Source organism: Arachis hypogaea, chromosome 16, assembly GCF_003086295.3.
Source record: "Arachis hypogaea cultivar Tifrunner chromosome 16, arahy.Tifrunner.gnm2.J5K5, whole genome shotgun sequence".
NCBI classification, from domain to species: Eukaryota; Viridiplantae; Streptophyta; class Magnoliopsida; order Fabales; family Fabaceae; genus Arachis; species Arachis hypogaea.
This window is the reverse complement of record NC_092051.1, coordinates 129950117-129968357: the sequence shown is the minus strand read 5'-3', so window position 1 is coordinate 129968357 and position 18241 is coordinate 129950117. Positions and strand designations below refer to the sequence as shown.

The 18241-nt window shown below is 33.9% G+C and overlaps 1 protein-coding gene across 2 annotated transcripts; it reads right to left on the bottom strand.

The window, feature by feature from the left end:
- Positions 1–8590: 8590 nt before the first annotated feature.
- LOC112755003 (U4/U6 small nuclear ribonucleoprotein Prp31 homolog) lies at positions 8591–13729 on the bottom strand. Of its 2 annotated transcripts, none has more exons than XM_072221214.1 (8): positions 13523–13729; positions 13346–13437; positions 13100–13237; positions 11895–12787; positions 11720–11790; positions 10832–10934; positions 10612–10687; positions 8591–9090 (listed from the first exon to the last, which is right to left on the bottom strand). In XM_072221214.1, exons 3-8 carry the CDS (start codon positions 13208–13210, stop codon positions 8983–8985), a joined length of 1362 nt encoding a protein of 453 aa, XP_072077315.1. In that variant the 5' UTR covers positions 13211–13237; positions 13346–13437; positions 13523–13729; the 3' UTR covers positions 8591–8982. The 2 variants fall into 2 exon arrangements, with proteins under 2 accessions (XP_072077315.1, XP_025658640.1); XM_025802855.2 differs by having other exon boundaries at positions 13346–13411; positions 13523–13710.
- Between the last annotated feature and the right edge of the window lie 4512 nt (positions 13730–18241).

Genomic DNA, 18241 nt, shown 5'->3' with positions numbered 1-18241 from the left:
CATTATATACTTATATATTCTAATATTTTTAAATAATATTTGTTTAGAATAAAAATATTCATGATAATTTTTTAATAAAATTATTTAATTATATGGTGAGATATTACATGATTCGATTACGCATGGAGAAGTTTGAATCACTCTGATTCAAATTATATGGTGAGCATAAGTCATTGGTGCAGAAAAGTCTAAGGCCTTTGCATTAGTAGGGTCTTTATCTGGGGATGGTATCGCGACGGTGACAGGTAAGCAGGGTGATTCTCGCCCACCAAGTATCAGTTTTACTAAGGAGACAAAGAGCTGTCTAGCTGAACCTTATAAGGAAGCTATCGTGATCAAGGTGCTGGATAAGAATTATGGCTACACGGCTCTCATGTATAAGCTTCGGATAGTATGGCACATCAAAGGAGGGTTTGATTTGTTGGATGTGGGGTTTGGGTATTTTTTGGTTAAATTTGATGTTGCTGCGGATCGTGAGAAAGTCATTCTTGGTGGCCCGTGGTTGATAGACGGTCACTATGTTGTAGTAAAGCCATGGGATGTGGATTTTAGGCCATGCAAAAATTCTTTGGATCAACGCTGGTATGGATTCGAATCTCGGGACTTCCAATTTGGTGCTACCAGGAACAAGCAATGCTGCGAATTGCTTCTGCAATAGGGGTTCCGGTGAAAGTAGATTTGGCCACTAAGCTTGCAGAAAGAGGAAAATATGCCCGAGCTTGTGTTCAAATTAATCTTGAGTTGTCTGTAATCAAACATATTATAGTGGAGGGTGTGACTCATGAAGTGGAGTACGAGAGTTTAGAGTTGATTTGTGCTACTTGTGCACGGTATGGGCATGATAAATCGTTGTGCATGGAGAAAGAGTCCTTGGAAGGAAACAGAAATTCCTTTGGTGATGGAAAAAATAATGAAGCTCCGACACTAGTGCCACTCAACAATCATGAGCTTCATAAAGAGGCTGGATCAGAAGCTCGTGATTTGGGTGAGAATTCTCGTAATTTGGGTGAGAAATTACGAGTTGTTAAAGGGAAGGATGTGGTTACGAAATCATTGGCTCCTCACTGCCTGATGGTCATGTTAATGAGGCATGCATGGATGATGGAGAGGGCTGGCAACAAGTGCTGCATAAGGAAAAATTCACAATGGGCCAGTCATCAGGTTTGAAGGACCAAGATGAAAAGCAGCACAAGTATGGTTCGAGAAGGGTTCCAAGGCCCAATTTGCATGGTGATGGAGGTAAATCAATTGGCATTAAGATGGGGAAGCGAGAAAAAACATGAAATTGTGCCATCTCCATCGTGCAGAACTCCTGCACATCGTGGAATTTCTCTACGGAAGCGTCATCGGCCTTCCTCCCTGCAGAACTCGCCAGTTGATAAAATGGTGGTACAACGGAGAAAACCTTAGTAGATGAAAGTATGGCAGGTGCAGTGTTAGGGGGTCCAAAGGTGGCAATTATTGAGGATCAGAGTGTGCCAGTATCGCAGGACAAACCACCTATTGAGGTTGGTAATTCTGTTTAGAGTTTATATTCTTATTTATTCTGTCCCTATTATTTATGGATAGTTTAAATATGATTGTTTGGAATATTAGGGGTGCTTCTAATAAGTTAGCCCGGGTGCATTGTAAGGAACTTGTTAGAAAATTTAAACCTGTTTTCTTTATTGTGGTTGAAACTCACTCCCCTTTTCAGCATTTAAAATTGTTTTGGAAAAGGTTGGGGTATCACTCTGTTGGTATAGTAGAAGCAGAGGGGCATAAGGGAGGTATTTGGTTTCTATCCTCTATGAAGGGTGTTTGTTGTAAGTTCATTGATGCTTTTAATCAGGGTGTTACTGTTGAGGTTCAATTTGATAATTTAATTTGGAGGTGTAGTGGTATTTATGGTAGTCCTCAATTTAATAAAAGGGTTCTCCTTTGGAATTATCTTATTGCACAATCCATGGGTTTTCAAGGACCTTGGATTGTTCTTGGTGATTTTAATGAAGTCAAATTTTCTCATGAATCTAAGGGCTGTCAATTTTCTCATCAAAGAGCAGACATGTTTGCTACTTCATTAGGGGATAGTGGTTTGTTTGATCTGAAGACTATTGGGAGGCAATTTTCTTGGTACAGAAGGGTAAAAAATTATGTTGACGTGGCAAAAAAGCTTGATCGAGTCTGTATAAATAGTAGTTGGTTATCTATCTTTTCAGAGGCTTATGCAGAAGTTTTAAATAGGTTTCAATCTGATCATTGCCCTATTCTGGTGCATTGTAAAGGTCGTCCTCAGCCTAAAGGGAATCGACCTTTCCGATTTGTTGCTGCTTGGGCTACTCGTCCTGGGTATATGGATATTGTGAATCAGTCATGGTGGTCTGGTAATAGAGGGATTCATGGCAAGCTTTCGGAAGTACAGAATAATTCACTAGAGTTTAACTCGAAGGTATTTGGTAACATTTTTGTTAAGAAATGTGAATTAGAGCTGCAGATTAATTATTTACAAAAGCGGTTGAAAATGGTGGATAGTATTTATTTGTGTCAAAAAGAACAACAGTTACTTGATGATTATAATAATACTCTAGTGCAAGAAGAGCTCCTCTGGTTCCAAAAGTCCAGAGAGCAGTGGGTAAGGTTCGGGGATAGGAATACAAGATTCTTTCATATTCAAACTCTTGCGCGAAGGAAGCATAATAAGATTCATGGCCTTTTTCTCAAGGATGGAGTGTGGAAAACTAATCCAGAAGTTCTGAGTCAAGAAGCAGAGTCTTTCTATAAAAGTTTATTCTGTCATTTGGATGATGTTGATTTGGGTTGCCTTGGTGATGTGCCTCTTCCTTCTCTGAATGTGGAAGCTTGCAATAATCTTACGGCACCAGTTACTATGGAGAAAGTCAGAACAGCTGTTTTTCACATAAACTCTTTTAAAGCTCCGGGTCCTGATGGGTTTCAAGCTTTCTTCTTCAAAGAATATTGGGAGATCATTGGTCTTGATGTTTGGAAGATGGTTAAGCAGGCATTCTCCGGTGTTACTCTTGATCCGAGAATGTTGGAGACTTTACTGGTTCTTATTCCAAAGGTTGAATCACCGGTATCTATGAAAGATTTCAGACCGATTAGTCTCTGCAATGTAGTTTACAAGATCATCACGAAGGTCCTTGTTAATAGGCTTTGTCCTCATCTTGCGGAGATTGTTGGCCCGCTTCAAGGAGGATTTATTCCGGGACAAGGAACTCCTGACAACATCATTATTGCTCAAGAAGTTCTCCACTTTATGAAGAAGACTAAATCAAAGAAAGGCACACTGGTCTTTAAGATTGATCTGGAAAAAGCTTATGACAGAGTTGATTGGAGGTTTTTAGCTCATACCCTAAAGAGCTTTGGTTTTCCTATTCCTACAATTTATTTGATTATGAATTGTGTCATTGCTTCTTCCTTATCTATTATTTGGAATGGAAATTGTCTGAATGACTTTACTCCTAGTCGAGGTCTTAGATAAGGAGACCCTATGTCACCCTATCTTTTTGTGCTATGTATGGAGCGATTGGCATGCTTTATTAGTCATCAGGTTGATTTAGGCTTGTGGAAGCCGGTTGCTATTTCTAGAGGGGGACCAAGAATATCCCACTTAATGTTTGCAGATGACTTGCTTCTGTTCTGTAAAGCTACAAAGAGACAAGTGCAAAATGTGATGTTGGTTTTAGAGACTTTTTGCAAAGCATCTGGGATGAAGATTAATGTGGAAAAGTCTAAAGCGCTTTGCTCCAAGAATGTCTCTGCAACAAGGAAAGAGATTTTCACTGGGGTATCCTCTATCAGATTTGTCCAAGATTTGGGCAGGTATCTTGGAGTTACCCTTAGCCATTCTAGGGTGACTCGTTCAGCTTTCAATGGTGTCCTGGATAAGATTTGGAGTAGGCTAGCAAGCTGGAAAGGGAATTTACTCAATCGAGCTGGTAGACTCTGCTTGGTTAATTCTGTTGCAGCCGCTATTCCCACGTACCAGATGCAGGTCTCTATTTTTTCAAAGGAATCATTAGTAAATTGGAGTCTATGATGAGGAATTTTCTTTGGAAAGGACAAGTTGATGGAAGATGATTGAATCTCGTTAGTTGGAAGGTACTGGTTACTCCAAAAAAATATGGAGGTTTGGGGGTTAGAGATCCTTATTGTGTAAATATTGCTCTTCTTGGGAAGCTAGTTTGGACTTTTTTCCAGCAGCCAAACAAGCTATGGGTCCAATTGTTGGATGCCAAATACCGATCATCTCTATATGACTGTTTTAGTTATCCTAAGAACAATGACTCTCCCATTTGGAGGTGTCTTTGCAAGGTTTGGGAAGTGTTGAAGGATGGATTTGCTTGGTGTATTGGAGATTTGAACCAGAATTTTTGGTTTTCTAGCTGGAGGAGAGAAGGACGGTTATCTAATGAGATGGACTATGTTCACATTTCTGATTCGAATCTCCGGATACAGGATATTTGGTCGGTTGGTAGGTGCCATTTGGATACTCCTTATTCTCCTTTATCTCAAAATCTAAAAGGTAATATTCTCTCTTACAATCCAGATGAACAAGCAGGTCCGGAAGTGGGTTGGTATTGGTGTGGGTCTCCTGCCAAAGTCTATGACTCACGCAATGGTTACTTTTGGTTGTGTAAGCAGCTATTTGGTTGGGAGGAGCGGGAGAATTGGCTTTGGCTTTGGCGTCAGCTTGTTCTGGAAAAGCATAAGTTTTTGGCTTGGTTGTGTCTTAAGGAGGCTCTTTCTACTGCAAGTTTTCGCTTTAGAAGAGGGATGTCGTCATCAGATAGGTGTCCAAGATGTCTTTCTAGCCAGGAATCGGTTTTACATTGTATTCAGGATTGTCCAAAAGCTCAGCTTGTCTGACATAGGTTGGATATTTCTTGTCATCCTTTGGATTTGAAGAACTGGTTCTTGTATCATAGCAGAGAGCATACGTTCAAGTTCTTTTCGGGACTTTGGTGGATATGGTGAGCAAGGAATAATGACATCTTTAATCCTCATGAAACTTGGCCTCCGAAAAAAGTGATTTGTCTGGCATTATCTTCAGAAAAGGAGCTTAGGAATATTTTTGAATTACAACGTATGTCTCTTCCCTCTACTCTAAATGGTTTTTGGAATCCCCCATCCATTGGTACTTTAAGATTAATTGTGATGCTAGTTATTTTGGTTCGGGTGATAGTGTTGGTTTTGCTTGTGTTATTAGAGATTGTAATGGGAGTTGGCAAAAGGGGTGTTTGGGAATGATTGAGAGTAATAGTATTATTCAAGGAGAATTATTTGCCATTTGGAGAGGATATCTCTTAGCTTGAGATGTGGGTCAACGAGATGTTATTTGTGAGACAGATTGTGTGGAAGCATTTAATCTTGTTACTCAAGATGGTTTTGGGCTTATTGATCTATTGGTGCTCAAAATAAGAGATATCATGCATTGGAATTGGCGTGTTGACTTTCGTTTGATTATGAGAGATGCAAACACGGTGGCAGATACTATGGCAAAGATGACGATGAAGTTACAACTTTCACATGTGGAGCTTCTTTTACCTTGGGAGGAATTTAAGAGTAGTCTTAAATGGGACTGTCCCTCTATTTAAGCAGTTCCTTGTTTTATTTGTTTTGTTTTTCTTTGTTTAGTTTATTTCAGTCATCAAAAAAAAATTATATGGTGAGCAATTCGAATTCTATACAATACTCTTCTGTCCATTCTTGATAGCTCATGAATATTTTTTAATAAATTTATTTAAATTATACCACAAAAAATATTTTATTCTATGCAAAATAATTTAAAAAATGGCTTAAAAAGTGTTAGAAGTACTATAAAAATTTGTAATGTCCTAATGGCTTAAGACATTAAAGAAATATTCTACATAGTCACTAATAATTTAGAAATTAAAGAAAAAATATTTTTATCATATATTTACCTAAATCACTAGAATATTACAAACTTTTATAGTACTCATAACATCTTTTAAGCCATTTTTTAAAATTATTTTGTATAGAATAAAATATATTTTTTAATTATTTTATATGGAATAAAATATTTTCTTTTATTTCTAAATTATTATTGACTATGTAGAATATTTTATTTAAAATTTGAGTACATGCATGTATTTACCTAAGTTATTAGAACATTACAAATTTTTATAGTACTCCTAACATTTTTAAGCCATTTTTTAAAAATTGTTTTGCATAGGATAAAAAAATTTTTGTAGTATAATTTAAATAAATTTATTAAAAAATTTATTAAAAAATATTCATGAGTTATTAAAAATGGACAGAAAAGTATTGTATGGAATTCGAATTTTTTTCGTGACGTATGGAATTCGAATTGATAGCTCATTAATATTTTAAAGAAGTCTCGTAATTAAATATTTTGTTAGCTTTTTTTAAGGTATGAAATAAAATATATATTTTTTAATTTTTAAATTATTAATTTTTTAATAAATTTTTTAATAAATTTTTTTTAATAAATTATTAATTTTTTAATAGCATAATTCGAATTATACCATGAATTACTGTGTGTGTAATTCGAAATAAGCTGGTTCGAATTAGTGTGTGCGTGTGTTTGTGTATAATTCGAACCAAGTTGGTTCGAATTAGTGTGTGCGTGTGTTTGTGTATAATTCGAACCCAGTTGGTTCGAATTATGTAGAAATAGAGTTCGAATTTAGCTAGTTCGAACTACATATACACGTGCATTGGTGGATTCATGAAACAGTTTTCGTTTTGGCTGATTCGTGTAAAATATTACTACCCTTGGCTTATTATTGTGATTTGCCCAAAAAATGGTGTTTGCTTCAAAACTTTATGGGACTTATTATAATAATAAATAGAACAACAAAAATAATCAATAAAAAATATGAGAATTTTTTATTCAACAAAAAAAATGAGCTTAAGAATTACTATTATATTCAATTTTAGTAAAACTAGGAACATTCTTACTTGTTTATTATTATTAAAACAAAAATTATAATATTAAAACATTGTAATATTAAAACAAAAATTATTATTATTATTATTATTATTATTATTTATAAAATTATAATATTAAATAGACTAAAATAATTTGATTATTATTATATGCAAAAATAAAATTGTTCTTATTAGCATCAGCAACAACAATAATATCAACTTAACAACTCAATATATTTATTAATAACACCAACCAATTATTTTAATTTAAAAAATACAAAAAAAATTTCTGTTACGTTAACAATAACAATAAAATATTTAAAATTAAACATATAGACTTTTAATTATATTTAACATAAGAAATTGAATAATCAACAATAAAAATATAATATTTTTTACTACTCACACTAACTGAATAATATAAAAAATATATATAAAGAATGAAATATACCTAATGAGAATAATTTAGCCGTGTCAAAAGCTTATTTGAAAAAAATTTAGAAAAACGATGAGAGAACGTTTGAAATTATTATTATTATTATTATTATTATTATTCATAGTGTTTTTATAATAATTCTTATCATTAATTTTTTTGCCCCACACATTCACAAAGAAAGAAAAAAATTAGCTTCTATAACTTAAATCTGACCCACATTTCATATCACTTTGCCACAGCATTTGCCGGACAATGACGAACCAACATTTCACGTGTTTCTTTTTTTCTTCCTCCAACATATTTTAGTAGGTGAGGAAAAAAAATCACTTTCCTCACCGTAGCATTGGCCTAATTATGGGCTTATACTGTATTGTAGACCATCTTCTTCCATATCCATTACTACAAAATTAGTCCAATTCTAGTAGAGTTCCAAATTTTCAGCTTTTTCATTTTAACCATTTTCTTTATATTACCTAAGGACATAAAACCACCTTGTTTTGGTTCTTCAGTTTTTTTTAGAATTAAAAAATAAATTTAATTTTAATACATTATCAATGTAAAATTATTTTATATATGTATCTAATCACATAACGTTATGTTAGTAAAAATAACTACTTTTATATTAATCGCGTGAATGATCATCTAAGATAACGCTTATAATTACACTACTGTGTAAAATATTTTATACTGTTAGTACATCAAAATTAAACTCTTAAAAATAGTTTAATTTTGATAAAGAGTAAATAATTTTATATTGACATATAATTAGATTCATGAATTTAATTTTGATATACAAGTAGCATAAAATAATTTTATACATACATCTAATTATATAACATCATATCACAAAAAAGAACTACATTTTACGTCTCCATAAATGAAATATAACTAGAGAACTTAGTAAAAAATTTATATTATGAATGTATTAAAATTAAACTCTTAGATTCATATGTTTATATAATTTTTTAGCAGCTTCACTTCGAATTGACAAACACATAATAAACCACAAAGAAACAAATAAGAATAGCAACGAAAAATACAAATTAGAGCTAAAACCCTAGATTTGATCATATTCATGCGGGAATAGCGTTAATTGAGAAATTAATGAAGCACACAACACAAAAATTCGATTAAAGAAAATTCGATTAATAGCGTGAATCTCAGAGAAATAGAGATAAATATGCTACACTGCTACTTGATAGATGATATAAAAAATGTATTTGAAAACTCAACGTTAAATTTTAATGAAGTCAACAAAAATTTAATATTTTAATATTTTTGTCAATCAAACCATTTTTTATGGATACAATATTAATTTTGTTTTTTCATAAATAATTTTATCAGCATTCTAAACCTTTTAACTAAAACGCTTCGATGATGTACTTCAGAGACCTAATGCTACTCTAGTGATGACCTTCCAAACCCAAAACTGAAGCAACATCCTTAGGCATGGGAGAAAAATTCAAATTTCCCATATTTAGCCAAATTCCATCTCATATTCATGGTAACTCTCCCAACTGGGCTTGGACATGAAACTAACTAGTTAACATCCATCAGGATCAATAAGCTCCTAGTTATGTGTAGCAGCAACAATTTAGAGACACAGCAAGAGTTTGTACTGGTGCAGGGTTTCAAGTCCTCTTGATCTTCGAGAAGGTTCCGGTTTCAGAGAAGTAAGTGCTTTGAGTTCCACTACCAAGGTGGTGTGCGTGAGCCTGTGGATTTGTCAGCTCAATCCCCTGCAAATAATATTGAACATGAATTTAAAGAAAGATTATTGAACTATATTCGAGTTATTTGGATTAAGAAGCTGTTTAAGATCAAATAATCCATCATCCATAAGCTAAATAGTGGCCAGATATATGTAAATATATTATATTAGAAAAAGGTATTTCTTTCAAGCAGGAGGCCTAAACAAGAGTGCAGTACTTTCAGACTCAATTTTACAGAGATTAGGTGTGTTATTTATTTGCATGTGTCTAAGAATCCTTCACTTCAACCAACATCAAATACATGCATGATAATAGAATATGCTAATAATGAAGGCAAAGCAAAATCACATAATGGCCTCATTACTCAATCTTTCAGGATATTTCTTAAAAAAAAAGCTAGGCAACCATAAATGAAACTCAAAAGGACAACAGTCCTGACACTTTTGCTAAAGTTCATTGACCAAACTACCACAAAATCTATTCAAAACCAATATATTAGGTATTAAGAATAACCTAAAGAGTAACAACTGTAGCAATACCAAGAGAATACTTGTTGACAGGCAAACTGAATTACTACTACTAACTACTAAGTAGGCCCTATTCTGCTGGATATAACTTTCCGTATCCATTTCATGCAATTTACAATGTTGCAGCTAGTTATGAAAAAAAAGGGGATAAAATCAACAGGAACAGTGATAAGTGATGCTAAGTATTCTAAAGGAAAATAAGAAGCTGATTGGTTTGTGAAATATTTTCTATTTTTATTTGCTATTTTCATTTTCTGAAAATCGTTTTCATTTTCAGATTCTTAGATTTTTGAAAATGAAATTGGTTGGCTAAAATGAATTTTATTTCCAAATAGAAAAATAATGAAATATGTTTGATTGATCTTTTTTATCATTAAAATTAAAAATTATATTTATTACTAAAGAATAAAAGATTTTCAGTTAATGTATTATATTTTTATTAAGTGTACAATTTAGTTAATCAATTTATTTTTTTTAAGTTAACAATTAATTTTATAAAATGTCTATTTTTTCTAATTGATGAATGATGACTAAATTGTCAATTAGAATTTTTTTTAAAGACAATGTGCAGTAGTTAAGTCCCTCAAATAAAAACAAAATAAAGGTTGAAAATATGCCTGATGTAAAAAAAAAAAAAAAAAGAAGAGGGATTTGACATTTGATGAGAGAATAGAGAACGTAGTACAGAGGGATTAAAACAAAAAGAAAAAAGGAACACCTATGCAGTAACGAAGGTTCAAACAGTGCACATGATCATTGAAAGAATGAAATCACCTCCTTTTGAGTTGAAAACATTTTCAACTCTTACAAGGGAAAATTCCAGAAACAAGAAAATGCCATTTTCAGTTGTGTTGCATTTTTTAAAATATGTAACCAATCATATTTTCATTTTTATTGAAAATAGAAATGAAAATGATCAAACCAATTGGCCCCTAAATGTTTTGTTTCCATATCTTAAGGAGATTAGAAATACTCGTCTCATGCAATAAGTTTACCTCGATATTTTTCTAAAATCACTAACCTGAACTGGTGTAAAGGCCAAACTTGAGGTCAAACCAGATGTAGCACCACTGCTGCCATAATTCTTTTCCTTGAATCTAATAAATAAAAAAACAGTCCATCAGAAACATAGTTGATCAGTTAGATAAATAGAATGATGATGCAGTGTCTAGTGACAAAAAACAATCAAATAACTAAAACATAACTACATGCATAAAATTGAAGGATCTAACAGGGCTAACCTCTTAGCAACTTTTGCAGCAAGTTTGCTAGGCCCAACTGACACACGAAGCTTGCCACTGCCAGCCTGACCAAGCATTCCGTAACCCTCACCTAGACCATCCCCTATAATGCAAAAGCAACAAATCATTTTCAAAAGGTCAAAATACTTGGAGAACAAAATAAACAGACAAAACTAAATTTCCAGAGACTTTTATACTACATTCTGTACTATATATGTATATATAGGTAACGCTTCTAATAATTGTAGATTAAAAAGTGTTGTCATTAAAAATAACAATGTGGCAGATTGTGCACCACAAAATCACCACTCTGCATTCTAGTCACCCAAAAGGCCTCTTCACCATAGTATTATGATAGATATGGTGGCTATAAAAAATTTAACTACTCTTAAAAAATGTAGCTAAAATTAAATTACACTTTTTAATTTGATCACGACGTTTACTTTTTTCTTTATTTTCAAATTAAAAAGTGTTGCCAAATGGTAAAAAAATACGACCTTAATAATAGCCATCATAGAATTAAGTGTTGCCAAAATTTCATAGCCACCACAACCACCATAATAACAGCCATCATAGAATTCGCTACATATATACGTGTAAATGGTAATTATGCTTAATTGGTTAGGTTGTGTTAGTAATTAACTAATTATGGCTCTAGTCACATTTCCTGGGCTATTTGGCTAGAGCAGTATTCATTTCAAACTTCTACTATACTTGGAATTAAACCTGGATTAATTCTCTTTTTATTCTCTCTGTCCAATCACTATAGAAACTTATGCAGCATAATAGACAGATAGATTTTCATCAAATAACAAATATACTGCATTGCAAAAAAATCACATCGGGATTACTGTGCTGTCTGTGTATGTGAAATTTTGTAAAAATTACCTAAAGAGCTCTCTTCAGGAACACCAAACTGCATCCTGTTGGCCAACTTTCTCATGTCTGTTACTGCATACCTGTCATAAGAATTGCAGGGTCATGAATCCAATATAAAAGGGGAAAAAATTAAAAACACAGCAACCTGAAAATTCAGTATAGGCAACTTTAAAACTATGATAACCTTTCTTTCATCTTCCTAAGGCGGCGACCACCTCTCTTCTTTTTAGGCTCGGAATCAGGAACAGGGAGCGGTTTGGGTTGCTTGGCAGGAGGGGGCTCCTGCCACTTCTCAATTTTTTTGTGGATCTCGTCCTTGAAGAGCCTCCCAGTTTTCCCAGATGGATCCCCACGTATTGAATCTACTCGTGCTGCAAGTGTAGACTTTGCAGCCAGGAGTCGGCACGCTCGCATCCTAAGAGGAGGAGGAGTAGTCTGAAATATTTCTGTTTGCTCAATGTATCCTATGCGAAACTGGGATGTTGCAGTGGAAAACCCAGCAAGATTCTTTTTCTTGGCACCTAGAAGCTGAACGTTGCAGGCAGGCATCTTTGCTAGAGCTACTAGACCACCAGCTGTCCCCATGAGTTTAGCTGCAACAGCACTCCCAACTATAGTAGAAAGATTAGGTGCAATGTACCCCATTCTACTCTCGACAAAGTCAAGAACTTTTTTCTTTGCTGAATCAAGAGCAAGAGCTCGATCACATGCTTCAATTGTCTTACTGAGGACATCTTCTGGTAGAGGCTTGCCAGTTGTAGTTGACGCTGTAACTGAGACAACCATGATAATTGCGGAAGGCAAAAGCCCTTCTAGATCAACAAGAGTAAGATCCATTTCATTTCCTATCTTCTTAACAACACGAGCATAGTCAATTGGGTGATGAACCAGTGACTCAAGCTCTGGAAATTTCAAGCGATACTTATCACGAATAAAATTGTGGATAATCACAATTTCATTCTCAATGTCTACCGACAGGGCATTGCATTCAACAATCAATTGGTATTCAGGATCATCTTCTAGATCTACTCCTTGAATTGACACTTCTGTACCCTTTTGAAGGGCTTCTTCCACTTTCTGCCACGATAGAATAATGTTAACCCGAGTTACAAGCCTTATATACTTAATCAGGGGGAAAACTGAGATGATGGTGTAAAGTAATAGGCACTGAAGGATAGGAGGCGAAAACGGAGAGAATAAAACAACAATATTGCATATACAACAATTTTTTTGGGGGGGATGATGAAGTCAATAGCTTCAGCTGCAATTCGCAAAAAGCTTAGAAGAATCAACAATTCAATGCCAACTATATAAAGGTAGTAATGTATATCCCAATTCGGCGCAATTCGGCAACTGCAGAATAATAGAAACTATAGAATACAAACTAACCTGCATAATATCAATGTATCTCTGGGTTTTCTGCAACTTGGAAACACTATCCAAGTCATCATAGTTGAGATTCTCTAGGTCAGCCAGGTCCCCATCAATATCTTCTTCCATATCTGCTGCATCGACCTCATTATCCTCCTGAAAGACAGAAGATACACCACCTAGTTCATCAATCCTTAAATTTTAAAAATAAAAAAATAAAATAAAATTATTTCAGATAGATAAGAAATAGAATGTTGTACTCACCGGAATTTCAGCCTCGTTATCAGAGAGTTCATCGAGGTCAGCAAGAAAAGAATCGGCAAGGGTAGCCTGCAACCAATCGAGAAAGAAAAAACCTAAATTTGCCATCTTAGTACTGTGTTCAAAGTAAAAAAAAAACTAAATTGCTTTAGAAAAAGGAACAGAAAGAAGGGAACAAACCATTGTGGTTGGAAGCAGCAACGGATGAACACAGTCTTGTTTCTCTAGCTTCCTTCAATGGAGAATTTGGATTGCTAGAAATGATCTGGTTTTTAATAATAAGCCAGCCTCTCCTCTTGAAGCTGTCGCAGTTTCCTCAGCTCTCTCATTCAAGAATTTTCTTGATGATTGCTACTTACGATTAAAATAATGTTAGTTTTCAATAATATATATTTATAAAATAAAATACAATTTATTATTTTTAAAAGAGATAAATACTAAATCGGTACGGAAAGATTTTAGTGCTGATAAAATGGTACCTGACTTTTGTTATTGATAAAATAACTCCCGACAAATTTTAAAATTTGACAAAATCATCCAACTATAAAAGAATGACGTCACATTGAACAGAAAACGCTGATTGGTAGTCGGAAGAGAGCTCTGATGATCGCAGAGAGCTCTGGCGACATTTCCGGTCTTCTTCTTCGTCATGGCAGAAGGGGATGCAGCGGTAAGGTGCTGTCATGGTAGAAGGGGATGTAGCGACGAGGTGCTGCCATGGCACAAGGGACGCGGAAGAGACGCAACGACGTGTTGAAGAAGAAGAAGCGGTGACACGAAAATGCAACAAGTTACTCCTGTGGCGGAAGGGAACGCAGCAGCATGCCATGACAGTCTTCTTCTTCAGCTGCCATGGCGGAAGGGGATGCAGCGACCTGTTGAAGAAGAAGAAACAGCGATCACGAAGATGAAGACAGTCGTTGAAAACGTCGCTAGAGTTCTCTTCCATCATCGGAGTTCTTTTCTGACAGCCAGTATTTTTCATTTCGTCATTCTTTCCACAGTTGGATGATCTTGTCAAATTCTAAAATTTTTCAGGAACTATTTTGTCAATACCAAAATCTTTGGTGTACTAATTTAGTATTAACTCTTTTTAAAAAATAAAAGTTCTAAAAACAAAATTTGTATGATAAGACCTCTTTGCACCACTCAAATAAGTTATAATGCCGTCAATCTCTTTTTAAATTAAAGTAAGTATTTTTAATTGGGTAAACTACTAAACATACACTAATTTTTTTTATATTATAATAAATTATGTGATGTACTGTAATATTTTAGTGTACCTGAATTTTACATTGCTATGGGATATTTTTAATTTTTCAGAAGGTACAAAACGTCACCTACGTTTTGTGTGTAAAAATAATTTTTAAATTCATTAAATACAAAACGGCAGTGCCGTTTATTAAAAAAATAATTAAAATACTTTTTCTTCACAAAACGGCAGAGCCGTTTTCATAGGATAATTTTTTTTTAATTCAAAGAAGGAAAACCCTAATAACGTTTTGAGGGTTTTTTATTTTTTATTTGAACAAATTAAAACCTAACAGTATATATTAATAATAATTCAATTTTATTATTAAAAACTAAATTAACTACAAGTATAAATTAACCAAAAAAATTATAAACTAATAATAATGGAAACTTCTAATATTTTATGTAAACATAAAAAAATTTTAAAAATAAATTCTAGTCATTAAATAATAATTAAGGCTAATAATTTTTAGTAAAATAAAATAAATTCTAGTCATTAAATAATAATTAAGACGAATAATTTTTAGTAAAATAATTTTTATTTTACTAAAAATTATTAGTCTTAATTATTATTTAATGACTAAAATTTATTTTTAGAATTTTTGTATGTTTACATAAAATATTAGAAGTTTTAATTATTATTAGTTTATATTTTTTTAGTTAATTTATACTTGTAGTTTATTTAGTTTTTAATAATAAAATTGAATTATTAATTAATTATTAATATATATATATATATATATACTGTTAGGTTTTAGTTTTTTAAATAAAAAAATAAAAAACCCTCAAAACTTTATTAACTTTTTCCTTTTCTAAATTTTAAAAAAAAATTATCACATGAAAACGGTCCTGCCGTTTTGTGAAGAAAAAAGTTTTTAATTATTTTTTTAATGAAAACGGCATTGCCGTTTTGTATTTAACAAATTTAAAATATATTTTTACATAGAAAACGTAGGCAACGTTTTGTACTTTTTTAAAAAGTAAAAAATATCCCATAACAATGTAAAATTCACATGCATTAAAATATTAAAGCACATCTCACAATTTATTACAATATAAAAAAAATGAGCCACCAAACATACACTTGAATAATTTTATCGTCGACAAAAATTCACCTAAACTTTGTTATTGACAAAAATATCTTCAAATAATTTAAAAATTCGACAAAAATGTCCAAAAATAATATTATTTTTTAAGTGACAAATAACTTTTGTATTTGACAAGTTGTTTATGTATTTGATCCAAAATTTTATAGGAATATTTAAATAACTATTTAAAAAATACACACAAAAAAGCAGATAAAAAATTGATCTCAATATTTTTTTTATTGAATAATTGACCATTTGTACCCATGATAGTTCAGAACGCTGACAAATGTACCCATCGTAGAAGGAAACTGACTTTGTAACCATGAGAGATGGGCTCCGTGTGACAAAAATAGCCTGGCTTGGGTTGGCACCTGCTTCGGGTTTGTATAGTCCTACATGGCAATCCGAACCTCCCAAAGCCCAATCCACGTGGATCTGAACGTTGTATACGTAGGTAATGGTTGAAATGAAAACCCTAGCAAGCTCTCTTCCCCAATTCAACCATAACCCCAAATCTGAAATTTTGTTGCAATTCGAACCATAACCCAGAGTGATCTCAGAACCCCAGCGATGTCATCATGCATATTTAACTCAGATGGAAATTTTGGAACTCGCAGCAGTTCTTCAAGTTCGAAGAAGATGAAGGAGAAGAAGCTCGACGGCAAATGTTTCTGTGGGAGAGATGTTGTGTTGATGGAGTCTGGAACGATTACGAACCCTAACAGATGGTTCATCAGATGTCCTCTATGGGCGGTAAGGGACAGCTGCTGTTGTTGTTGAGGTTAGACAATGATTTCTGAGTTTTAGTTGACAAATTTGGGATTTTTTTTTTCTCTTAGACAAGAGATTGCAGATACTTTGTTTGGATGGATGAACTCGAACAAGGATGGGAGGGCGTGGCAAGATGTTTAGCCAAGAGGAAGTTCGAGCATTGTTATGCAACGCCTGATGATGGATTGACTCTGAATTCAGGGGGGAAAATCTGCAAACATCCTCAATTATGGCTAAGAAGATAGACAAATTTAGGGTTGAAATTAGGGGTGAAATTAGGGGAATTAGAGTGATGATTATTACTGTTGCACTGGGGGTAGCATTTTGTCTGTTTTGTGAGTTGTATTTGGTTATGAAATCATAAGACTTGTAAAAAGAGAGGTCTTTGTTCTGTCATAGTTAAAATTTTTGAATGATATGGATTGTTCCTAATCTATACTGGTTTGCTTTTCATGTGATACATTGATGTAGATACACAATGTTTGAACTTGTTGCTGCAATCTAAAATGATTCTGATAACATTAAGGATCAAACAGTAAGCTGGAAATTAGCAACCTGATAATTTTGCTGTTCAATATATGAGTAAGGAACAAATTAGAAGACGAAAATGTTGTAACAATAACAATAGTGATATCAAAAAGAGGCAAAAGATGGCAAGTATATAATTGCCTTAACAAGTAAATTGTTCATTATATATATATGGATGCTGGAGGTTTCAAACATTCTGATATTAGAAAAAAAAAGTCAAGTACTGGCCACTGAATTTACACCCTCAAAAAAAGCCTTACTAAGTCAGAACTAAGCAATAGGATGAAAATCCATCAGAAAACATAAGAGTTATGTATCTCACAAGTGTAACCTAAAAACAACAAAAAGCCAGATTCCAAATTTTGCAGTATTAGTCTATGATATTGGGGTCGAGTTACTGCTCCCGCTTGATAAACCATTTTTTCCTCCGCTTGATCCCCGTATCCTGCCTCGACCTCTACCTTGACCTCTCGCTCTATCAGATGTGCCTCCTGTAGCTGTTGGAGTCACAACTCCAGGTGTGGGCATGAACAGCATGAACCGGGTGCTTGTTCCTGCACTAGCACCTTGCAGTGGATGTGGTGTAGTTTGAGAGTTGTGTGTGGAGGGAGTTGTTGCTGGCTGGTTGGTAGCTGGTGTACTTGGCTGCTGTCTTTGTCCGGTCGGAGGCGGGCGTTTAACACTTCTCCTTGTAACCTGTTTTCTGGTTGTTGCATTGGTTGGCTGTGGCTGTGGTTGTGCAGTTGGTGGGGGAGGCATTGGGTGAGGCTGCTGCAAACCATAGAACAAGTCAGTTATTATCACACAAGGTTTGCTAGGCAGCTTATTTAAATGATTAAAACAATGCACTTACTTGTTGAGTGTTGGTTCTTGCAGATTCGTTTCCTTCTTCAGTGGCCTCCTGTTCAGCCTGTGCAGATTCTAAGGTCTCTTCATAGTACATTTCAGCCAGTAAATCCTCATCCTCATCATCTGCTGGTGCTTGTGGGGCAGAACTCCCTTCACCTGCAGCTTCCTTCTGCTTTTTACAACTTCTCTTATTGTGACCAGCCTAATGATAAACGTATTAGTCATAATTTGAACTAGTAATCACATTTATCAATAACTATAGAACAGGACAGAATCTCAACTATAATTGGTTAACCATACCTGGAGGCAATACTTGCAGATAATAATCCCAATCCTCCTCGATGTTCTATGAGGGTCACTCTTCTCCTTAGGGCCATCATTTCTCTTGTCTCTCTTAAGTGTAGGTCGACCA